At 38.9% G+C, this 26,489-nt stretch overlaps 1 protein-coding gene across 7 annotated transcripts in view; it reads right to left on the reverse strand.

Annotated features, from left to right (window-relative positions):
* PTPRK (protein tyrosine phosphatase receptor type K) overlaps positions 1-26,489 on the reverse strand; it is a 418,972-nt gene that overhangs the window by 86,432 nt on the left and 306,051 nt on the right. For all 7 annotated transcript variants that reach the window (XM_076333573.1, XM_076333568.1, XM_076333572.1 and 4 more), the window contains exons 8-10: positions 13,294-13,596; positions 2,645-2,754; positions 1,195-1,396 (exon numbers count right to left, since the gene is read on the reverse strand). In XM_076333573.1, the coding sequence (XP_076189688.1) occupies positions 1,195-1,396; positions 2,645-2,754; positions 13,294-13,596 (615 nt within the window). The remainder of the gene's footprint in view (positions 1-1,194; positions 1,397-2,644; positions 2,755-13,293; positions 13,597-26,489) is intronic.

Genomic DNA, 26,489 nt, shown 5'->3' on the forward strand with positions numbered 1-26,489 from the left:
TGAAGAAACACAAGGACCTTAAAAGAACCTGAGCAAAATATCAGACTTCAAAACAACCTAATAGCTAGATAAACAGAACAGAACATGTCGCTTGGTTTTTTTTGGTGGTTTGATTGGTTGGGTTTTTTTGAAGGGGCTGGGGTATAAGGAGCGCTAGTACTTATGTGCTGGGATGGAATTCAACAAATTGTTGCAGTTAACTACGACTACAGCATTTCACTTGCTATATAATTCAAGGAGATCTGCCTTGAATTTTCTCACATTTTGAATTATGTGCATGTTTTTGGGAACTGGGTGAGGAAACTACCTGAGTAGTTTCCCATAGAAACGATAGGTGCATTCCAATACATTATTAACCTCCCTTTACAGGACAATATAAGTTTCATTATGGCAGATAATAAGGAAAATAGCCTGCCTCGTGCTGTTTACATTTCTAACTGACTGACTGACTTTGATCTCTGCCAAGCTTTGAAGTCGCCATGTCATAAAAGCAACAGTCTCTCTAGATTTAGCACTGACTTATCTTCTGCTATCACCTGCATAAGCTACTATCTTATTTTTTGAGAATAATACTGAAATTTAAGAAAATAAAAATACTAAAGCATTCCATTTGACATTACTTTCTTCTACAGTTTGCAGTGCATTATTAAGATGAATAGTATCAATCTTGGTGCATTGCAGTAAGTGAATAAAGGCACGAGGAAGCAGACCTACATGAATCTGACAAAAGAAATGCGCACTTCCTCCCAACCGCCCCAACTCTGTTATAGCTGTGTGCTGCTAAGTGGCGTCACCTTGAGTAAGTCAGTTAATTTTCTGCATCTGACTTTACTACTCTGCAAAACAAATATAGTACTTAGTGACCTATGGAGTGCTAAAAGGCTTAATTAGTTAAGGTTTATACAGCACTTCAAAATCTTTAGATGAAAGTACAAGATTACACAAAATCAAACAGTTGACAACTACTGGTGTGCAATTTCTACCTCATGCAAGGATTTATCCCTGAACTTATGCTACTGTTTGGCAAATACGCTCAAAAACATTTTCAGTAACAGAGTTTCACAATATGATAGGATTTGGCGGGGGGGTGGGGGGTGTGGGTGAGGGTGTGTTTCTTTCGCATTTCCTGATTTTTCAAGTCTTACAAAAAATGACCCCCAAAACCTTATAAAACCACACACTTTTTGTTCTTACCTGAGATGTTGGTTGTTACATTGATTGTGGTTGCTGGTCCAAACCCTTTCACGGTGCTTGCACGTATAAAGAACTGGTAAGTAGTACCGGGATGCAAGTGTGAGAAGACGTGGTGTGTGCTGTTCCACAGCTTTGACACGGTTTGCGGAGGTCCTGCGACTGGAACTGCAGGATCAAACGACCGTATACTGCTATAGCTGACCTGTGAAAACAATTATTTTTGTAACAATTGTTACAGTTTTTGGCACAAGGGGATTAGGTTAGCTTGGCTGGAAAGGAAACAAAAGACATGCTCATCTAACTACCCAGCTAGCTTGGGGATACCGTGAGGACTTGATGTGTATTATTGTAGAGTCTGCTTCACTTGAAAGGCTATGCAGGTGCCCTTCATCTCTCTTTCTTTGTGATTTTAGTTTGTGTATGGAAAATTTCACTGTTACGTTTAAGTTAGGACACCCCCATCATCCTCCCCATCTCCACCAAACCCCTTTATTTTTCACTTCCTGCAATACATTTCCCTCTCCTCTTCTAATAATCATATTTAAATGCTGTCCAAACCAAGCTAATATATTTAAAGCCAGCAATGATGTCTTAATACACTGGTTTTGACTAGGATGGAGTTAATTTTCTTTATAGCAGCTCATATGATGCTGTGTTTTGGATTTGTGATTAAAACACAAAAGCTTGCACTTTTGCCCTTCCGATTCTCCCCCCATCTCACTGCAGGGGAGCGAGCGAGCGGCTGTGTGGGGCTGAACTGCCCACCACGGTTAACCCACACTATTTAAAGAACTTTGTTAGCATTAAATAGATAAACAAGCAGATTTAAGGGGTTTTGTTTGGTTAGTTGGTTTGTCTTCCTCCTATAATTCACTAGTACCCAAAATTATATCCTCTGTTCCTTTAAAAAAGGAGTGCTGGACAGGATGGTGTTTGTTCCTCAAATCAGCTCGTGTTTCCTGCCAACCTCCTGCGGACGTCCCCAGAAGGCTCATTTATTAAATACACTTTAAATAGAATATATGTGGAGGTTTCCTTGAAAGGTGATACCTAAAGATCTGACAAAGCTAAAAAACATTGCTCTAAATTTAATAACCACCTTACTTTTCATGTAACCTTCTCTTCCAACAAAGAAGATTTCACAGATCATGGCTGTCATGGCTTTGGAAGGATGCATAGTAATGATACAAGATTTTTAAAACTAGCACCTGCATTGTAATATTGTTATACTCACATGCCAAAGCCACTTGACGGGGCCGGCCAGCCAACAACATATGAACCATAATTACGATTTTTCAATATCTAATCACTACACAAAATCCAGTATTCTGCAAATGAAAGCAGCATACAATTGAATAGCTGCCTACAGAGATAAACACCCACCGTCAGCCACCCCTCTTGCTGCACTTTCCTAGCCCTATCCTATGCTTGTTAGCTGTTTAATGATTACCTCATACTGAGTAATGATGCCATTTGGATCCACAGGTTCCTTCCAGTTGAGGAAGATCTTATCTTCAAAAGGAGTTCCTTTCACCGACTTGGCAGGTATAGGGCCTGGCACTACAAACAAAATAAAACTTTTAAAAATAGGAAAGTCAAGAGACAGACAAATTAAAGAGATGACAGAACATCCTATTAAAGCCAAAAGTGAGCATGGGTCTATTTTTATTAGTATTCATTCACATGCAAAAGGCAGCGGTAGAGAGTACGAAAAAACACTTCAAAGTGTATTTTGTCATTCGCAGTGCAGAGAGAGCATGAAGTTGAAACGTTATCTCTACATACGGTTTCAAAACTTCATGCAAAGTCAAATTGTCTCGTAGTATAGCCAGGGGAAACAGTTCAAGCTAGATTACGACTTCAGGGAACATCACTGAACTCTGTAATAAGCGTATCTTAGGACAAGGACTACATGGTTTTAAAATCCTTTTAAAAAGAAAAATCAAAGGCAAGGAAAAGCCTATGTCATACCCCATCTGCCAAACGAGAGAAATGCTTACAAAATAGTTTTCAGTCACCCCTTCTTACGATTTGTTGTTTTAACAGAAATCCTTGTTTAAAGAGGGGGCTGGGCACAGGGCAAACACACCAGCTCAGCTGCCACTTCTTTCAGCCACTGACATGCTCGTGCTGCAGAAGGATCAAAACTGCTTACTTCAAATCTTTCCAATAAGAGACATTTTCAAAGCTTTGAACTGAACCACACTAAGATGACCCTACTTTCTTATTTTAAATGGAACCAATATCCCTGGTGTAATAACAAGTCTGAAGTGTCACCTCAGGCCTCTTTGCCCGAGTGATTCACAGTACCTGGTAATCCCATCAACACCAGGCGGGAGCACTTAGTTATCTCCCATTTCAGCTTACAAGATACTTTGCCTACACGTACAGTTCCTTTTTAACCACAGCAGCTCACCTGATTTGAACACATACATGCTGAAAGAAGGGGATGAGGATAAGAGAATGCCTGAAGAAACCCTGAACCCAGAGAAACACCCTCCCCCCTCAAAAAGCCAAAGTTGCCCAAATCTGCAGTCTTTCAAGCTAAAATGTTACTTCTACTTACTATATTGACATATATTTCTCTCCCCTTCTTAATCAGCCTATTTTCGTCAATGCAACTTTCAGTAAGCCTCACGCATGACATTTCTCCGGTATTAAATTATCAAAGTAGACTGAGGTTTTACAAAGAGTAAAAATAAATTAAAACCCGCTGGATCAAAGGAAGCGCCAGGCACTGTGCTAGCAGCACCAAGGAGTGAGTGGTCTGTCTCAATAGTAGGATTTATTTATATGGAAGCTATAAATGATGATCTGACCCTTGGTACAAACAACATCATTTGGCACACTAATAATAAATTCATGGAGTCAAAAAAGCCCACAAGTAAACAGATGAGAGCTTCACAGAAACCGTTCATCCATCTGTCAAGCAAAGGCTTAGGAGAAGTTAACTAAAATCATACGCTGCTGCTTTGCTTCAGTGTCGCGATGCAGACTGGGCAATGGATGAAGGCTGACACGTCATGACAGCCCCTGTGTGCTCTTTGTGGCATTCAGAGACTTGCTGTAGGCACTGCTTTGTTTTTCATGGGAATGCTCTATTGTTTTTCTTCTCTACATCTCAAATGAAGTACGAACATAACCTGATGCACACACCACCTTCCCTGGAAGATGCGTGCACGTGTGTGTGTGCGCATGTACATCTGTGTTTGGGAGAGAACGTAGGAATGCACCGGGACATGCACACGGTTTATGAAATTTGACATTAAAGCATGTTAAAGCATGCGAGGTAAAAAGAAAACAGACACAATTGCTCAAAACCCTGCAAAATACTTTTTGCGTGGTGCTTTTAAAGAACATGATTCATATTCAGTTGAAACTGGATATAGGACTCTCAGTTTTAGGGTTGCATAAAGCCTCCTACATTTTCTGTTTAAACACCCAAGTGGGAGAAGCCTCCAGGCTCATCATGTCGCATGACTGTGTTTTCTTCTGCAATATAAAATTTGCTGCTTGTGGCAGCAGCAGCAACGTTAAACTGTCTAGAACTACATGATCCCAGTTAGTTTCATGCTTCTTTTCCCACTGGCACGAGAAGGGCACAAGAACACAAGCTAGCACAGTGATGAGCAGCTTGCTGGGAATCCAAGTAAAAATAAGGTCAGAACGTAAAAGAGAGCAAAAATGTCTAGAAAGAGAGAACCTTAATTCCCACAAACCTCACCCACCCCTGCAAATTCACCAAAAATGAAGCTTGGGATCAGCTTAAATTATTCGAAAGCTCAACTGGAATTAAAACAAAGAAACAAATACAAGTTCAAATGCCTAGAAGAAGGAATATAAATTAATTTTAGTTTGAAGGACACAGTTTGGTGGGTCTGAAGTTATTTCTTCCCTTCCATTTTTCCAGCTCAACCACAGTCAAAATGTCTTTTATTTGCACAGCTTTACCAAAGGGGCAAAGGGAAGTGTGGAAAGAGAAAAGCAGGAGCAGGAATTTGCTTAAAGAACAGAGTATCTGTGAGCAAGCCTATAGATTCATCGGTCAGGTTAGTCAAAATAATGCCTAAACTTCCACATCTGTGTTTTTATGTCTTTGTCCTCAGGTCAGTTATTAGTTACAAACAGAAATTTAAAAAAGGCTGAAAGTAGTAAAAAAAACCCATACAAGGAAACAAAAGATCAACAACAGAAGAACAACAGCAAGGTAACCTGTTGGTAACACTATTTTGAAGACTCAGACTACATCTTTCCAGGTAGGCAGCCATTGCTGTCTATTCCCTGCGACTCCCAGCAGGACTCTAAGGACTTAAGAAATACCTTAAACTTCACCTTTCCAAAGCAGTGTTCCCTTTTATACAATATTTAACAAGGACTCTGGTGAGAAACAGCCAGGTAAACATCACCCTTGTGCTGATAACAGCTTTCGGAAGCCTCCTCACAAACAGCCCAAAAGACTTTCTTCAGGCTTGCATGTGCATCTCCAGAAGCCCCATCGCTCACCACAGCGCCTCTTCACTGCTTTCTCAGCTCCCATTCTTCTTCCTACGTGAGCCCTCGCTCTTCCCCTTGGACTTATGGATAGTCTACACTAAATCAAAACACTCGAGACTATTACAAGTGTACATTAAGGTGAAGTACATTACTTAAGATTCCCTATCAATGGCCAGGTATCTGAATAATTCAAAAAGTATAAGTAGCTGCTCGAGGAGTTGGACTCGGACCTTTTGGCCTCCGCACCCTCTAAAAAGATTCTGGTCCCATTCATTTTCTTTCCATCTGCTGACCTTGTGAAGTGTGACCCCACCATCTCTCAGTGACAACAGTAAACACTCTCTCTTTCACATGCATTATTCTATGCTAAACTTCCAACAAGTCAAGATTTACACTTATCTTAAGAAGTGAAATCATTCAGGTGGGTTTAATTGTATGGGTTTCAGAAGAGATTTTGAACTTAAACAAAAAAAAAATTACTTTTCCTATAAGAAAGTATACAAACATAAAACGCACGTGTATATAAAAGTAACATAAAACTAATTCAAAGGGAATTTCAGCAAGGTTTTATAGTGGGAACATCACAAGCTCCTCTTTCACGATTTACATGCATTTCCAGAGCCCTTCTAATGAAGCTATATATTCGTATAGTGAACAGCTGATAATCTTTTCTTCTATGTACCTGTGGGATGGTGGACTTTTATAAATACGATGCATAATAAAAGTACAAACCATCAATCTGACATCAGATCAATTCATTTTAGAGCAATATATTTGCATTAAATTATGTCACAGTCACAAACAAATTGTTATTCACAAATAGTGTCACTTAAACCTTGTTCTACACTAACTTAATGGGAAATTTATATTACAATACATTACTTCTGGAAGAACAACGTATTAACTGACACCAACCACTATAAAAATGAATTTATATTGCTTCAGTTTTCCCACTACAAAATAATGAAAGTGCATGTAAACCGTATTTTTATTATTATTATACTCTGTGAAAGCCGTGCAGAGTATTATTATGCTATATGGTAAAGGCTATGTGCAGATATATACACGGTTATAGTGGGAAAAATTCCTTTGTGGTACTCAAAAAGTAAAGTGTATCAGCAACAAACTTACAGCCTTTCTCTGAAGGTAGATGCTCATTTTCAGGAGATGGTGACAGTCAATCTCTTCCACTGTTTAAATGTTGCAAGCAATTAAAATGGCCCACATTACCATTTGCTTTTTCTGAGGGATTTACCATTTTAACTTTATGCTTTGTTAAAACTTGAGACTAAGGCTTAAATAGAAGCAAATTTTATATAATAAAAAGGAAAAAAAAACCAACCCAGAATTGCTATTACTAGTCTTTACCATAGGGTATTTACACCACAGGCGGTGACAAAAATGACTTATTTGGAAATCACTCAAGCTGCACCATTTGCAATGAAGAAGAAAATGCTATTGAGTGCTATCGAGAAGAAAACTGACTGCATATTAATAGTCTCCTTCGGTGCGCATGCTCTTTGGTTAATGATCTCTCCTCCTGGAGGAGCAAGGCTGGCGCGGGCGCCCTGGGAGGTGGCAGGGGTGCTGCCCTCCCCAGGCAGCGGGCAGCGGGGGGGCACTGGGCCGCACTCCCCAGGACTTGGCGAAAGCCCACAGCCCTGCACAGGTCTGCATCACCCACCCGGGGCCACTGCTGGACTGCGTGGGCACTGACCCGCTCACGCCAGGGACAACTCCCTGTACCTTCCAGCCTATATAAAATTACTAACACAACAAATATAAATGCTTACAATCAAGCTACTAACCAAGCTGACAAAGGCTAATCAGTCTCAGCAGCGGCGGCACTCGCCATAGATACTGGTGCAAATATCAAATGGGGTGAAATCCACGAGTTGTGGATTTGCTGAATTTGGGGGCTCAGGCACCTAACACAGCATTTTGTTTAAAGCCTTTTTACACCAAATGCTGACTTCCGTACTCCTCACGTCTGGGACTTGGAAACGTTTCTCCATGTCAGGGTGAAATAACCTCACATACTCACACACCTTACAACTTTCTGAAAACATGCAAATCAATATTCAGAGAGTGCTTTCAGCTAGCGCACGGCTTGCGAATAACGGGAACTCGTGGGCCCAGGTGTAAGCCCTCATTCCACTGCAAACTGCTGAAATAGCCACTAATTCTGGCCTATTTGCAGGCATCATTATGTCAAACACACCATTTCAACAAATTATCTCATATGCAATATCACTTTTTCAGCCATAAAGCTTCTAATATAGGTATCTAAAGGAAATGAAAGTAGGAAGTTGTTTCAGCCAGGGTAAATAATTCTGGGTTTCAGGACCAATGTTTCCTGAGCTATTAATATAAAACCTAGCTTGTATTTCCAGTCTCTGCAATACCTTAAAACAGCTTACTTCATTTGTTGTTTGTTTGGCGTAAGCTTAAAATAAATCTCTGCTAATAATTTCAATAATTTCATACTTTCTCACAAATCAACTTTTCTGATGTCTTTAATAAAAAGTGCTTACATGTCTTTCTGCAACCACTTTTTCTCTCTCTCAATGATATGCCAACAGCAAATCCTACCTATAGAATCATTAAGGTTGGAAGAGACCTCTAAGATCATCGAGTCCAACCGTCAACCCAACACCACCATGCCTACCATCTGACAAAAGGAATTGGGGTTATTTTCATGAGTTGAGGGACAAATAGGTTATCGCTGGCTCCTTCTATCAATGGCAATAGGTCGGTTATAATCAGTTTCAGTTCACTGCTGCTAAACACACAAAACTTCCTCCCTTATTTGACTGTATTGACACTAAATTTTGCCGCTGCTCATGACACGTAGGTCACTAGTCTCCCTTTTTGGTCAAGGACTGAGGTCAATACCTTTAGCAGCGGCATTTATGGACAACTTCACATTTAAACTTTTATCTCCCAGTCATGGGTTTCTCTTTATTAACTGCAATCATTTGCCATTTTTTTCCCAATAGGATTAGTATACCGAGTTCACTTGACATTCACGCACGTGTCACTCAGCTAGATAAGTTCACATTTTTTGAGACAGTTTGCCATTTCAAGCAATCTTTGCAGCCCTCCTTTGCAGCATCAGACATACTGCCTGCTCATCTTGCTGCATTGACTTTTCTCCCAGGTGGGCTATTTTTGTTACTTTTACAATGCTACTAGTAGAGTTTTATATCTATGTATTTCCAAAGCTCCTTGAAGCATTGTTTGTTTGTTTTCTTTGATCGAAGCATATTTTCTACCTCCTCTTCCCCCCCGCCCCCCCAATATTTTCCTGAGGTGCCAGAACAACTTGAAAAAGCACAAAGGAAAACTGCTTCTCATATCAAATAGTGAATGGAGGGGAAAAAAAAAAATCATTCTATTTTTTTTTCTAAAGGCAACTTACAGCCCTACTATCAAACACAGAAAAATACTAAATGTCAACTATTTCCATAAAATCCTCCCTCAAAGATGGTGGAAGGTATTTCCTCTCCACACATTTAGACAGTACGCTAAATATTTGACTTTTTAAAAAATTTTTTTGGTCCTCTAATTGTAAGAATCCTGCCTTTCTCTTCTGTTTCCCAGAGCAGTGAGCCTGCTGGAGTTTTCCCAGGAGCATGAGTAATGGTTGGACAGTTGGTGTCTTAACCCTGCATCGCAGCTTTAGCTATCTCTTCACAGAGCTGAATGAGCCATACTCTCTGAAAGATCAGGGGGCCTTGTTTGTGTCCAATGAGCATGTCCTTTGGCTCAGACCAAAGCTTTGGTATACTTTAAGCCCCCAAATGGGTACTTAGCCTATTCCAAGTGATCTTTTTCAATTAGTTGTTTGCCTGCTGTTAGCTGACACACTCCCTTACTGGTTATAAAATCACCATCGAACACTCTGAGCGTCACGATTTGCTTTCTCCATAGCTGCTCTCTCAGAGCTAATGTCACTATTCCTGTTAATCCACTGCCCTTTGCATCTGCTTCCAATTAAAAATTAAGGAAGCATTTATCTGCTTTAATCCCATTCACCATCCACTGCTCTTAAAAGGGTCCCTCTGAGTTCGCAGTGCCCTTGTGAACAGGCAGCTCCGAGAACGCGTGCACGCTGCTGATTCATGCTAAGTGATAAATTCACTGCTGATTCTTGTACCTTCTTTGAAATGCCAACCATCATCTCTGCCCAGAATGTATGCATCCCCAGATTGTGCGAGCCTTCCGCTTTTTCCTTTATCAAACCCTTCAAACACTGTCCATCTCCTATACAAGCCAGGTGAAGCAGTGAGACCCTGTCATGGCACAGATAACGCCGAGTGCCTGGGTACTCAGAAGAGCTTTCTCCCAAATCGTAGTGATAGTGTGATCGCTCCCCTAAGTGAAAGATGGTGTTTCACCCATAAAACACTGACACGTTTCCTTGTTTTCCTCTTCTTTTTGCACAACTTGTTTAACAGTGTATTGCTCAAGGGTTTAATTTTTACGTGGAATACAGCTCTTTGCAAATTACTATAATATACTTTAAAGATTAATTCCATCTATCCAAGTTAAATAGAAATACTTAAAACCACCGAGTATTCAGATCTAGCTCTGGTCAGAAAGGAGGCTATTTTCAGACTTCCTGGCTTTGCTTTCTTGCAGATACTGAATTACAAGCTATTGAAACCTTCCTCATTTGTCAGTCAAGGCTCCGAAGGTCTGAAGCACAGCTTCTGAATCCTACCCTGTTCTTCTACTAACTGTTTCCTGAGTTAATTCTGCTCCTGGTACCATACACTGCTCAGTTATCGCTCACACTCTGGGAGGTCTGGCCCAGCTACGCAGCCTTATATAAATGTGAACCTTTGTGAAAGACAACCAGAGATCCTCACTGTCTCAGGCCAGAGCCCCGCAAAGGTCCGAGATCCTCTGCATTTAGGGAATGCCAGAAGTTCAAATATGTGTAAAGCTCCTAGCAGAAGGGAGGAGGTGAAACGATAGAAGAAGAGAGATGAAGGGAAAGATGAAAACAAAACAACAACAACAACAAAAGAGAAGAAAGGGACAGAGAGCTGGAAGCGTGGGGAAGATGGACGAAGCAACAGAAGATGAGGGCAAAATGGTAAAGACGAAGAGAGACAAGAAAATGTGGGGTAGACACCTTTAACTCCAACAGTCTACAAAGTTTTTACTTGATTAGCAGATCTTTGTAAGAAAGAATGGCATTGGAAAGAATACTGCACTACAGAAAAGCTAACAAAAAGTTAATTATCTGTTGTTGTCATCTGGAGTTTTCAAAGTTTCTATTTATGAAAAGTACACAATGTAAGCGCACAGGTTCAGATAATCATGTAATCAGTGGCTATTTCTAATTAATGTTATTTGATAATGTCTGATATCTGTTAATGTCCTCACTAGGTAATTAACATCATGCTCATTCTACAAAACCTGCAAAAATCATCATGACAATGAGGCTACTTCTGACCACATACGAAATATGTGGGGCACAGACTCAGGTATCTTCCTGTAGCTCTCATCTTCCTAGTCTGAGTCCTGCCTTAGGCTGCAAACTGTGTTTTAAAACAGTTTCAGACAGATACTCGATCACTTGGCCGTGGGACTAAACTAGCAGCATACACATAGGCAGTCAACTACAGAACTCAGTTTACTATTGCTATGAGAGCTCGAGGAGAGACACAGGTGTGAATACACCTTTGATCCTCTTAGACGGCTGAAAGCCTCCGTATTGCACATTGCTTGCATGCTCTGTATTTTGAAATACATGACAAAATGGACACAGACTTTCAAGTCAATCAGTAACGCACAATTAAAAATCTGCGTTTCATTTCCAATAGTATCACTGAGTGGACCTCATAGGAGGCAATTTTCAGATCACAAGCATTATTACCACCAGTGTGTCTAAATATAGGTACCTTTTAAAATGTATTAATCCCTCCTGGAAAACAACATCTGCTTGAAATAGTTTACCTTAGCAACTTTTGTTCACTGGGTGAGGCTTCTTCTACACTATGGTACCTCTGACACCAAAGCTGAGCCTAAACAAGTTCACTGATAGCACACTGGCGTGCTAGCTTGAGACCAAAACCTGCCTTGTGTGCATCATTTTCCAAGAATAATCCACAACAAAACCAGAAGACAAAATATATGCACTTGACTCTGCTCTTGACAAGCACCGCTATAGTGACCAGCTACCATCTCTGCACATCTAACTAGATAAAGGCTATCAGAAACCATCACCTTTCTTGAAAACTCAGGTAAAAAGAAAAAGAAATCCATTTTCCATGGACATAACAATATTACTACTTCTTTTTTTTTTTAACCTCAAGGAAAATAGCAACCACAAATATCTATAATGTAAACACAGATACAGAAATAATTAATCATGGATTATATTTATAATTAACTTTTTAAAAAAGTAATGCTAAAATTTAAATTGCATGAAATATTCTAATTCTGTACTTGTCAATAAATCTTCATGTGATGCATCTATGTCTCTATAGTTCTCTACAGCTCCTCATATTCTACCTATTTAATAAGCTGTTCTCTCCTCTTTATTGCAACAGTAAACACATTCCTCTTCCATTTCTTGTAAAATTGAAAATATATGGCAAAAAAATGCTACCAGATTCTAACCTTGATTGCTATCCATATATAAAGCTATACTTTCTCCTCCATTTTACAGGCAAACACACTACCTTTTTCAATTTTATCTTCTTATGTATCCACACTCCTACATTAGTCCAAGTATTCTTGTTACTGATGGCAGTATCTGTTTTCATTTTGTTGTTGTCAGTATTTTAATGAAATCTAAATATAAGAAAAGGAAACTAAAATTGCTCTTTACTACCACACTTTAAATATTAGGGAAAAATATCTATTTTTATTTTAATCTCTTTCATACCAAGATTCATAGCCTAACCACTGAATGTCACCATTAACATCTACATCCATTCTTTATTTCTTCCCAGCGAAGGTAAGTTCAACTGTCTTGTCAATGAAACTTCATCAAGAGCTTTTTAAAGAGGAATCATAGAATATCTCGAGTTGGAAGGGACCCATAAGGATCATCGAGTTCAACTCCCAAGTTGTCAAAATAATACTTTAATCTGATGGGTGGCTTTCAATCAGTTAACAGATACTATACACTGTAACCTGCAACATAAATTATTGCTCAAATATATTTGCTGAAGAGGTTTTAAATCTTGAATAGTGTCTTTAAGCACTGAACTCAATATTTAAATATAAATTTACAGAATTAAATTAATTTTCAACCACTACACCTAATACTGTGAAGAAGCCTTCACCTAACACCACCATGTGTTTCTTGTCACCTGTGTTAGCACATTTTTGGAATGACTGGGAAGCCACCCTCCTTTTTCTTGCAAGAGAGATTTGAGTTTGACTTGTGCTACATGGACAGTTTGGGCTATATATGCAGTGACAGCTATAATACTTTTAAAGCTACTGTTTTAGGGCTAATTAATACACTACTAGAAGAGCACTTCTATCCTTCAGGACACATATTGTAACACACAAAGTAATTTCCTTCCACTTGTCTAGACTGGACTTGGATGTAATTTCCGTAACAGCATTTACGCATACCGTCTTCATCTGTCTGGATAATGGTCTCCTCGCTCTCCTTCCTCCCTTCTGGGTTGGTTAAGATCATTTTGAGGCTGACATTTGTGTAGGGAGGCAGGTGATCCACAACGTGCTGGGGTGCTTTGGGGTCCATGTCCAAGCAGTCCGCCTTGCTCTCGTTGTGTCCACAGAAGTAGTGGTAGCATATAGTGACATTGAATGTGTGGCAACGAGTGATGTTGTAGCCCAGAGATTCCCAGTCCACAGCGATGTGTCTGGCCTGGATCTCGGCAATCTTCAACGTTTTTGGTGTTCTCATAGGTTCTAGAAAACAGAATATAATGAAAAAAAACATCGTTAACGTTCTTCATCCTTGCACTGAACTGTAACTGGTAGATGATGCCTCCAGGAATGTGAAAGCAAAGGAGATACCCAACACACACAGACTTATCACTGGAAGAAGTATCATCCTTTGTACAAGTACCCTGAAGGGAAAAAATCTGCCAGTCTCTGGTTTTTTCCTTCGTTCTTCTCTCTTTGGCCTCTCTTTGCAGGTTTCAATCAGTGATTAAGACTTAGCAACAGCGAGAAAAAGAATTGTTAATTAACAGTGCAGCGATTCAAAGCAATTGAGAATACAGGCAGCAGATGCAAGAAGAGTGACCAAAAGGCCACCCAGCTGTCACCGCTGGCTTCCCTTCTTGATTCGCCCCCTACCTTTTTTTTTTTACCTGTGTAAATTAGATAATACATCATAGTGGTAAAGAGTCGACATTCACTACACTATGATTTATCATGCCACCGAGCAATGCTGTATACTAATTATACTAATTACCTTACTAAGCTAGCAGTTACAAAATGATGCAGATATTAATTAATGTTTATTATTTTAGTAATGAAGCTATTCATTCAAGCAAAAGCCCTCAGAAATATTACCAAAAATGCTTTTGGATATTCCCATTGTATCCCGCTTCTTTCAGATCCCCAAAACTTTGCCTGGACATTGCTCTGAGCTGGTAATCTCTGACCTGCGACCCAAGCTCAGCTGCTCTCTACGCATGCATTTCCACCAGCGAGTATGTGATGCTCCCCAAGCCGTCATCAATCTTTCATTGTCTCTCTAGTGCATTCATTCCTCATGCAAGACTAACTTTTATTGCTGAACTTAATTAAAATGATTACACAATGAAAATCATGACCATGACTATATATACTAGAGTTCCACTGGAAATGTACCAAGGGGATCTTCCTACCCTGCTAATACATCCTTCTTCACCAGAGAAAATAAAGCCTGCTGTAGGTACAGCTTCAGCCTCATGTCCTTGCTGGTGTAAGGTCAAAACACTCGAGATTATTCAAGGAAGTGAAATATAGGATTTCTCTTTCTGGGCATAACTGTTCTTTGTAACTTGCATTTATGAAATCAGAGTCCCAACCAGGCTAACAACCAGCCAAAAGCACAGATGGTATATGGAAATAAGGAAATGTGAATCAGTGTAATCTATTCAGCATGCAGTTTGCCAGACAAACTGCAAACATATAGTTTCAAACACCAAAACAACCAAGTTCTAAGTATAACATAAAGGTATTCCTAGTAACATGATGAGTGTTAAGGATTAAAAATTGTGCCTATTTGTTTCCATGATCTATCCTTCCCTTTCTGGATTTTGAACAAGCATGTTCCCTTTGCCGTTAAGTACCGATTTATCATATATATGATATGATAAATGAGTATTTTTGACTTCCTGGGCAGTAGTTTTCTGAACTTATTGTATACTGTGACAACCAAGATCTGAAGCTGAAAGATAGCATTGAAAAGGTCCTTGAGAGATAAGAGACTTGAAGAGAAGGAGGAAAAAAAGGGGTTTTATAGAGTAAACAATGGCTGGTGCTTTAGCAAGTACAGACAGGTGTGAGGCAGTCATTAAAAAAAAGTATCAACACAGTAGATCTACTGAAGGAGCTGGTAAGAGTCTTCAAAGAATCAGTATTTCCTTGGCTACTGCAAGCACTTAGAAAAAACCTGAACACACTCAGGTGTCAGAGAGGAAGAGAACCGCTAGGAGAAAAAAAAAAAAAATTATCAGCCCTTTTTCTCATACGAATGACAGTAAAAAACCTAGTTATACATACTCTGATTTAGACTTTGAGGCCTAAAAGAGTAAACATATCTTTCACCAAGGAATTTTTGTATTATAGGCTTATTTTTCCTTCTAAAATGGATTGATTCTTCTCATTTTAATAATTTCCTCTTTATTCTACTAATCCAGGTTATGCCTTCAACCACCCACACCAGAGACGGAATTCAAACCTGGATTTAAAATTTATTGGAACCTCTAAAATAAACACAACGTAATACATGTTGTCTGGCCACGAAGGTTGAAACTATTAATGTCTGAAGCCGACCAATCAGTAACAGAAAATGCACTCCATTTTCATCTGGCTTCTTTCATGACAAGACTTAAACTGCATTCACACTATGCTGTATGGCACTTTTGAAAGAGAAGAGAAAAAAAGAAAAGCTTTGTTAATCTTAAAGAAAAATTATTTTACAATTCTATGCAAATTTTACAAATGTGTCACAGTATCAGAGGAGATACTGAAAAGCATCCTTTATTCACCTGTCAAAAAGGAAAGAATGAAAGACAGAGTGTGATCTCGCTTTCTCACAACTATTCCCTTCTTTGGCAGGAATTAAACAACTTCTGCAATATTGAGATGGTAATTAAAGTCTGCAGAGTCTCTCAACAGCTTTGGTAAACTCTGCCAACTGTCCCACTGCTCCTAAAATGATGCTTTAAAAACACAATTTTACTCTCGTTTCTGGGCAACATTCGTCTCGGGGATCTCTCGAGGTAAAGACCAATTGTTTTAAACTACCACACCACAAAGCCTCCATCTGTAACACCTCAGTAGAAAACCATCTTCGAATAAGTATTTTTCTCAGATAAAACACTATTGAATTTTTGAGTAGGCTTCCAAAAAATCTCAGCATCTCATTAAGAATAACTTTGTTCTCGATGGGGGCGAAAAGAAGTGGTCATCTGCTGTTTTTCCCTTTCCCCATCACACTTCAGGGTTCGCATTTTACTGGAACATTTTCTTAATCCTACTGGGATTTAATTTCAATTTATGCATTCTTTTCTGATCTCTGGATACTTTTTCAGTACTACTAATCCCAGTAAGTCAATTTACATCTTGTCTTCCCAGTTGTTGTTTTCTCACCTTTCCTCTTTCAGTCACATCCAGAACTTTTATGCAAAATACACGGACATTCAAGCCCACGACTTCTCACTTCTTGGTTGAACTACTCATGTCAAATCGGCACGCTATGCCAAACAGGGAAGAAATAAGACACTCCCAAAATCTCTGTTCATTTCTTAACCTATCAGCTGGAGTTTCAATAATAATAGCAGAAAGCACTTAGTATTTTCCAAACATTAATCTACCAATTACCCCTGTGAGACAGGTAAGTGGTGGTAAGCCTTTTCTGCGAGGAGAAAGAGACACAAAACGGTTAATAGCTTGTTCGGAGCTACAAGGTGATTTACTGCCAGGGCAGTAAGAAAACTGAACAGTACCCAGCTCCCAGGTCACCGGTGCTCTGGCCACCAGACAGCATCAGCTAGCAGCAGCAATTCAGAGGGCTCATTTACACTTTATTTGCCAGTGCTTCCACGAAAATGCTAACTCCACTCCTCAACTCCAGTTCTTTTTTAAAGGAGTTTTTTGCAGATTTTCTTAGAACAAGTTTGAAAAAGCGTAACAGTGCCCAGACACTAAGTGAATATCTGAGCATAAGGACAAGTTATTTGAAAAACAGTAGTTTGGCTTATTCGATTTGAAAATTTCTTGATTGAGAGTTTGGAATTTGAGTGAAACAGTGTATTTTTTGCATTAAATCTTGTATTTAAAAATCAAAATTCTGGGGAAGGAGTATTCGGAATTTATTTTTTCAAGCCTTTTTCTCCAGCAGAAAATATATTTAACACTGGAGGCAGTTCCTTGTGGTAACAGCAGAAAGTACTTAGGGCTTCTGCTGTTGCAGGAAATTCAATATCCCGTGACTGTATCAAGCTCTTAAATGTGAACATCCTGACTGGCAGAGTCATTTCTTCCAACAGAAATATGGCAAAAAGGCACATGGATGGTGGTGGCGGCAGCAGGGTTGACCTTTATATCCCCCCAAGTCTCTCTGCTGAGGGCAGGCTCCCTTCTGCCAGACGCTTCGTGCCCACGGGCTGCTGCCATGACCTCCACCCCATTCCCACCTCTGCTTGCGTCCAACTTCTCTCTCCTCCCTTTGCGCTCAATGCCTGGCAATACCCAACCCTGTTATCTTCCTCCTCATCACCCTCCCTTTATCTCTTGGCAAAGGAATACTACCAAGCTGACTCAGATCCATCATCTGATCTGACTGTTTTTATTCTCACTGAACCAATTAAAACCAGAGGCATTGGGAGAGTATCAAAAGAACAGAAAACAACAGAATAATAAGAGAGACCTCTACACTTATACAGATTACTAAGTCCTCATTCCTTAACCAGAAACTACATTAAGTAAAAGAATTACATGCACGTGGCACTCACTTGCAACAACTTATGGATCAAGAAGATTTAACCCAACTTTATGGGGTAAAATAAAGAACAGCTTTAGTAATTCTCCAAAGGTTAATAATCCAGGAATAGATGGCAAAAGAGACTGAACCTGTTGACCCCAAACGACCTCTCAACTGCAGGATGATTTAATAAGACGCTCCAGATAACAGATAAAATGAAATTCAATTTCTTTAGTGCTTGATAAGCAACATGTGATACGACAGGTCAATATCGGAGCCTCTTTGTAGAGATTATCTTCACAGTGATGGCAGTGAAAACAAAAGCCTTCACAGTTGCAGCAGAAGCAAGGTGAGAGCACGCATTTCCTCAGAACCTATTTTTAATGATAATATGTATTAACCCTGCTGTCAATCAGAGAAAAACAGATGTCCCAAAGTTGTGACAAAAATCCCATAAAATGAGGCTAGTAAAGCACGACAAGTCCTTTGTTTTTCCTGCCTTTCCTCAGAAATCCTAAATGTTGATTGCAAGACACAGTTTCATTGCCATTTACCTGGCAGGGGAGGGGGAATTAGATCTTCTGACCAGCAGACAGAACACACATTTATTCTCATGAAATGGACAACAATCAGACAAATTTTAAAGCACAAACATTTCAGATAAAGACAGTGCTTCTTGAACACCACCATACACTGTCTATATTCTGTCTGTGTATACAATTCTTTAATTGGGCTTGGATTTCAGATCTCCCCCCCCCAACTCTTTCTGGTACGGCATTACACTGAGGAACTGACTTCAAATTTCTGCTTTAACCACACTGACTGAAATTTGTATCAAGTTTAAGAGTGACCCAGGTTGCCTTCATTGGTGACACAGGAGGTGAAAACTAACTGGGCTTGGAAGGTGAGATAATGCATAAATTTGCATAAGGCTTGAGGGAACTGCAGAGAGATGTGGGGCTTATATTAAATAAAAACTCTGACATAGAAAAGCAAATGTATGACAATTATTAAAGAAGTGGAGCACACTTGGCTTAAGATAGCAATCCTGAATTTAAAACACTGTTTCTGACAGAGGCTCCTTTAATTATCGTGCCCTTACATTTAAAAAAAAAGTATAGAAAAAAGAATGTCCTCGGTTTTGTTCTAATATTCTCCATCTGAACAGCCACTGGAATTCCCCAGACTTTTCTTTATGAGAACATGAGCCTCTCTGTCCTGTGGCTTCTCCTGACCTTTCCAGGATAGGTCTCTCCTTGGCATGTGGGAAATAAAAGAGGATTATTCTAAGATGTCACTCTGGCTCCTGCTGCTTCCTCGGTTCGTGCAAGGTCCTACAAAAACAAAATGTTCCAAAACTCAAAAGAAATATGTTACAGTCCTGCTGCTGTAAAGAATTCTTCTATAAAGACCCCTGATAAGAGCATGGAAGAATAGTATGAGTGAAAACTACTGGAGGAACTACAACCCAAACCAGAATGGCTGTCAAAAGTGCAGTAAGAAAACAATAAACAAAGGTTCCTCACTTGCTCATTTCAGTTGCATTACTCTCAATTATTACTTTTGTTACTAGTGAGCGATGAATCACGTAGAAAGGTTTTATATAGATACTACGTTCCCTCACATCATAAACTCGGTTAAGATTGCTGTATATAAAAGTGGATCACTCATTGAAAAGGAGCGGACTAGAGTTATACATTTCAACAGACAACCGAACTCTGAGCAGGAAAGCACATCGACCGTGATCGCTTCAGCATTTCTGTGGGTGATCTGCTGCCTCTCAAAGGAGCGTCCTCTAATTCAGTTATGAACAAAGCAAACAAAAATCCCTATGCCAGATGAGCTGTCCTAGAATATCCATGATGAAATCCCAGTGTTTCAAGGATTATTAATCTACAAATCCAAAAGAATTTAGTTCAGACTAACTCCCAAGAACTCCATTATTTAACAATCTGATGACAATACAGGAAGACCCAATTTATTCAGACATCCCAAGAATGCCATGCATTTTAGTCTGATTTCCTTGAACGAGTCTGTCTTTTATGACAGAATAATTCCTGTAAATCCTGTTAAAGTTTCTTGCCTGTAACTCTGGCGGATTTTTGACCATTTCTAAGTAGAGTTAAAGGCCAGCTTAGAATTAAAGGCAAAAATCAATTAACAGTGCTGGCCTCAATCCTTTAACAACTACTTAATGATAGTTCATGAACTGCTTATCTTCAGTCAGGGACTCTTTCCTACCTACTTATGCATATTCCAAGCCAAACCCACACAACATCATATCACTAATTCGATCAATATAGACTTTTCATAAGTTAATGAAATACGTTACTTTTCCAGATATTCCAGTGTTGGAGTATCTGCAATCCCTCACACTTAGAACATACAAAAACCAGGACACCCGCCATGTATGTAAATACAGGCTGGAAAGTCTAACTGAGGTACTAATTCCCCCCCCCCAAAATCTTGTTCCATGTCAGCAGTTTAGAGGCCTGACGAGGCAACCAAATTTGAAAACTCAGGCCTTCAATCTTTTTAAATTTAGAAGCACTAAGTAATAGTGAACATCAAAGAAAGAGAATTCAAATTAAGTTGAAAAGTCATACAATTTGACGTAATTTCAGCTCAAACAGAAAATGACAAATTAACAGGTACGTATGCCCACAGTAAAAATCAAAGGGATTACTGGACATCTCCTTTCTCAGATGTGTAACACATACGGGATTCAAAACAAATATGGATGCAAAAAGAACATTAGTGTACATTAGTATGTCCATCAATTCATCATGTAAAATATGAACCCAGAATAAATGAAACAAGGGCATTTATACTGTACTAGCACTACAGATTTCTTTTGTTGCAAACGAAGGTTATAATGCAATTGCATGAAAATCTATGAGCTTTTTCTCTTTCCACTTCATCTAGCGACTGACTTATTAAGTCAGCTTACAAATTTCTTATTGACCACATACCTCAGGGAGCTGAAGAAAACATCTGAATTATTACATAGATAATCAGCTGTACTACACTAGTTTCAGTAGCAATGAGGGGATATTCAATATATTTTAGGACGTATCTTTTTGGATGCAAAATATAGCTGTCCCTGCTTCAGAGGTATAGTAAAGAGATGAAAAATAACTGCACTACTGACAATTATTTGCCCATTCCCTCTTGGTAGTACGTTTATTCTATTGCCTCCATGCATGATTAACAGTTTGTGCATCCTTAGCATGTAATCAATAGCTCTGAAGTCTTGTATTAGCTTTAGAGATTAGACATCCCTTGATAATAAATTCCATTGATCCCTCCAGTTTAGCTTAGCTGCAGAAATCCACTTTTTTTTTCTTCTCTGAGTTTAAATTGAAAGCAGATATATAGTCTAGGAGGAGAGAGGAAAAGCTGGCATGACCTCTTTAAGCTCATTCCTCCAGACGAACGAAACCTATCTGGTGGTGTAAAACATGAATCAGCATGTCAACAAGCATCAGACTGCAAGAGTAAATGCAGGGAAAGCCTGACATTACAAAATTCCTAGGAAACCTGTCCAGGACTGCAATGGTGAAGATTAAGTGTGTAAAGTCAATTACAAAATTAATAGCGATGGGGGAAAAAACCCAACCTTTGACTTAAATATTAGTGGCATGGATATATTAAATCAGAACAGAAGACTCATCATCTAAAACAGTAACAATTATTATAAAGAATATATTAAAAAAGAATATATAATACATATTTACCACACACATATACACTTTTTACCCACCTTAACAGTGAACCTAGCCATTCAACACTATGAAGAAAGCATTTACAAACATTTATTTGAATATAAATCACCAGTTTGCTTAGATGATACATTTTTCATTTCTCTCCAATGCACATTCATAAACATCTTTTTATGGTTTTGTTTACAAATAATATATTTGGGAGCTTAGAATGTTACGAGTATTATGCAAAATGCCTAAGTTGGAGTAGTGTGAATGAGCAAAACGAGAGTTTTCTATGGATATTGTTAAAGCTTCAGTTCCTTCCTCCGGTATATAAAAATTTCAGTCCTCCAAGTCAGGAAGCATAAGTATCACCATATGAAATAAAGTGACCAAATGTGGAACACAGCCTGTAATAAATAAACAGTAAACACAGAAGAGAGACTCAGACTGTGAATAAAGTTAGGGCCACAGTCATCTCTGATGACTAAGAATTGAAAACTGCAAACAGTAATTACAATACCCACTTCAAACTTTTACATATATATATGCGTGCGTATGTACACACACAGATACTTGTGTACATACGTGCATTTCCCCACATGCAGATAGAACACCCATCAAAATGCATCCTCTCTGTCTGCACACCTACTGAAACGTTCTCAATCCGATTTGCCCCCATTCCCATTCTGCCCCATCTCGTTCCTGTAGCTCCCGGGGCCCTGGCTGAAACCCCCTACCCTCCAACCCCACTCCCTGCAACCAGCAAAGCCTCGGATTTCAATCTGGGTCACAGCCCACGAACTTGCCCTCCCAATGCTCTGTTTGGATGGTAAAACTGAGTAATAACTGTACGTTGCACCTCGCCCTGGCTCTGTCCCTTTCACAAAATCAATGTATACCATTCTATATTGTACAATGTATATCTCATATAGTGATATATCTGTCATATAACGTATATGATAAACCTTGGCTGAAACAAAGATTCATTAAGTGGCTTAAAACCAGAAATGACACTGTATCATATAAGGAATCTGCCGTATGTCTCTTGTCCTGCCAGTGAAACAATCCTCATAGACTAATGATCTATTGACTTTTTTTTTTTTTTTTACTCCAAATGACCAAACCTGTAGCTTCTATCGTACAGAAAAGTTTTCCTTAAGTACTTGGAAATTTATTTAGTAAATTGGCTTCATTTTCTTCAGTGGTTCATACAAAGTTAAGAATGCAAGTTGAAAATATAAGCAAGCTTGTTTTCTTCATAAATGCAGACAAAAATAACACAGGTGGGCAAAGAAGAATTCCTCTGACATTAAAATCTTGAAGAAAATCAGAAACCATTTTCAAAGGTACTTAGAACTCTAAAAATGCTGGTAAGGTGCAAACAGGCAAATTCTTTCTTAAGTTAGATACCTGATTACCATGAATTTTTACCACCTTTGAATTTTGATGAAATTTTGTTACTGAAGTCACTCAGCTACCTGCGAAAACCTGACTAAATATGACTAAAAAAATTCTCAATCTATTGGCCAATGACCAATTCCAAGTAACTATCAAAATGTAATACTTGTTCCAGTATAAAGAATCCTTCTTCCTTATGCCTCCAGCACACCTTAAGCTGGTACTTCTTTACAGATACTTTATACAACAAAACAAACTTTCTGCCCCTTTTAAGCGACTCAATTTCAATTCAACTGTCTCTTGATGTAACTATGAGGAAAAAAAGTATTCTTGAGTAAACAGGCAAAGCACTGTTTACGATTTGCTAATGGAACAGTCGTAAAATTTTCAGTAGAAAATACAGTCCAAAGTTGTTAATTTCCAGAGAGGAGTTTTTTTCTGAAAAGTCCTTTAAAATGTTTGTTTTCAGAAAGGAGAAGGGTGATAAGGAGTATTTGCTTTTTCTGTCAACTTGCTCTGTCTGGGCAGAACTCACATGGTGTCAATTCTCTTTCCTACCACCATCTGGCTACGAAGGTTTGCAAGGCCATTTTGGGAACTGGGACCTAATCCTGCAAACCTTTTGTTCCTGGAGCTGCCATGGCTCAAAAGGAGCAGGGCTCTGTAGAAGTGAGCTCATGAGCACCTCTCCTCTACCGTGAAACAGGGTCCTTGCAACAACGAATGCAAAAGCAACAAAAAAGCCTTGCTCGCAAACGGAGGCACTGGCAAGCTGGGGAAATGCTTTCTAAAATATGCCATGAAATCTAAGTAATATATTTCCATTTAGCATTTAGCAACATAAAAGAAATTGCCCTGCTGCTTTACTTTCAGCCAGGTAGTGTTTCTCAAAGCTATTGTTTCCTGTCTAAGCAGAAACTTGGAAAACATAAAATAACTCACCCTACAGTAAAACAAGGTAATTTATTTTAGAAATAATTTTCTCTTTGCAAACTTCCTCTGAACACTTCTGGTTTATTCCATGATCCCAAGACACAAAAATGCTCCTGAAAAACGATCCCAGAGTATTTTCAGTCGACAGTAAAGCTGGATGAGTGATAACAGAAAAAGGTGGCAAACCCAGCAGCTTACTGGAAGCAGCAAAAGAAAAATAATTTTAGATGCTGTTGATAGTAACTTATTCTCCTTTTAAAATGAGGTGTTTTTTCTAAAATGCGATTAATTAATGAGCAGTTGATCTTGCTTTATACAGAACAGATGGTGCAAAACCAACAAACCTAGTTTTCATTCACATGCAAACGTAAAGGATTAGTTCTTCTCTTGCAGGAGGAGTCACCGAGCTCTACTATGTGTTTTCTTACTCTGGATACCCATCTAGAGATCTATCTAGTTCAAGCTGTCAATCATATTCAATAATTTTACCATGTTTTGACTTTCAAAAAGATACTGTACTAGCACAGTTGTCTTGGCTTCACTGTTACTGCAAAGCAACTGCCGACGTGTTACTCTGACCAGCACTACTGTAACAGTCACCCAAGAGAGTGTCAATCACACCCTGCTGAGTAAGTGGAGCCTTAAATTATTTTTGTGTGCCTATGTGGTACACGCTGAATCACTGTCATCATACAATCACAACAGAATACAAAAAGGAAAGGCAGCCAATTAGTCAAGTCAAGGCCACACAGGCGAAAGCAGTATTAATTTGGAAGTGCAGGCTAATTGCTGGACACCAGCATTATGTCACTTAAACCAGATTTATTGCCGAGTGTAATAAATGCTTAAGAATAGAAAGAACAACAATCCCTTCCTCCCAACCTATTACTGAAAGGCTTTAAAATTCTCCTGAGTGCCTGTTAGGCAATTTTAGAGCTAGCTTCTCTCTTCTATAATTTTTTTTTTTTTTTACACCTCATCTAACTGTTAACCTTTTGGAGACTGGCATAATGAGCACACATGCAATCTATCTACTACCATCTCCTCTTGTCACCACAATCAACCCACTAGCTCATAACCTTTATTGACAACTATGATAATTTGAAGGAATAAGAATCTGCTGTAGAATGTCTAGAAATACAAAATTCTTCAGAGTTGGTTTGAAGACTGTTATGACTGGTAATAAAATTATTTTTTTTACTTACATTCCAAATGTACCTGATTCTTGACAGCTTTTGCATTCCCTTTTGTGGTCATTCTATTCATATTCGTACCCATTCATACCAGCTAGTGATGCCAGCCTTAATCTCCCACTGGCCACGTTCTCCATAACCATCTTCTCCCTTTCTCCTTGATTTGAACCTTAAAGTTATGGCAGATCTCGCCTTCCCAAGTTCACCTGCTACTTTAATATTTAGGCAAAATTATAATATTATTATTAATTTGAGCTGTAACAAGGACATGTGCTAACAAGGAAAAAAACAACAAGAAAAACCAAGCACATGTTTGCCTTTCCCAGCAGCCCTTCACTTGTTGCTTTTGACTTGGTTATCTGGAAGACATATCACGGCATCATAGAACAATTCAGCTTGGAAGGGACCTCTGGAGGTCATATAACCCAACCTCCTGCTCAAAGCAATTTTATCAGGTCGCTCAGGAACTTGTCCAGGATATTTCTGAGTATCTCCAAGGAGGGAGATTCTACATCATCTCAGGACAGCAGCCGTGGAAGATATATAGGAGATATAAATGCAACTTCAAGGCTTGAGCCGATTTCTAACTATTTGGTGTTTGGAACAAGACAGAAGAGCAGAGAATTCCACAATTGTCTAAAAAACCCCAGAATTTTTTGAATCTTGATTCACAGCATCTGGCACTGACCTCTGTAAGATGGCAAGATTGCAAGCACTTAACTTAAATTTCACCTTGCTTCACCTTCTTTGACATACAACTTTGCAGTTTGCAGAATATCAGAAGCATTGCTTCCTATATAAAAAACCATATTTTTAACTTCAGTATTTAAGTTAAACATGCAAAAAAAAGTTGAACAGAAGAATTCAGCTCTCCTCTTTGCAAAACACCTGATGCTAGAGAACAGAACCGATCAATCTACTGTACTCTACTCTGCGTATTTTCCACCACTATTTAGAGAATTTTGGCAAGGGGCAGCTGACTAAACAAAATCGGTTGGGGTTGTCCTGTTTAATAACCCTTGGGTTACTATACATATCTACTAGAAATTTGTTGCTGGGTGTTCTGTTTTGTTTAGAAGGACTGGGTTGGATTTTACTTCTACTGGACATTATAATAGAACCCAAAAACAGAACTCAGTGATCACAAGTGTGCAGTGATGCATCTAAGTACATTGCCTTTGCTTCTCAATGAAATTAAAAGAAAGATGGGAAAGGCCAACAGTTTAAATCTGAGTGTGCTGTACATGTAGACAAAATCATGCATATCGGAGTCTCGTAAGAAACCAATATCCTTACACATTTCGGATCTGTACAGCCTTTGTAATCACCAGTATGACTAATGAAATTTATGCTTTCAGTCTCTATTCTAACTGCTATAGTGCCATGGTAGTGCAGTGCTCTTTTCAGCATTACAACAAAATGAGTAAT

This window comes from Aptenodytes patagonicus, chromosome 3 (genome assembly GCF_965638725.1).
Source record: "Aptenodytes patagonicus chromosome 3, bAptPat1.pri.cur, whole genome shotgun sequence".
Classification (NCBI taxonomy): domain Eukaryota; kingdom Metazoa; phylum Chordata; class Aves; order Sphenisciformes; family Spheniscidae; genus Aptenodytes; species Aptenodytes patagonicus.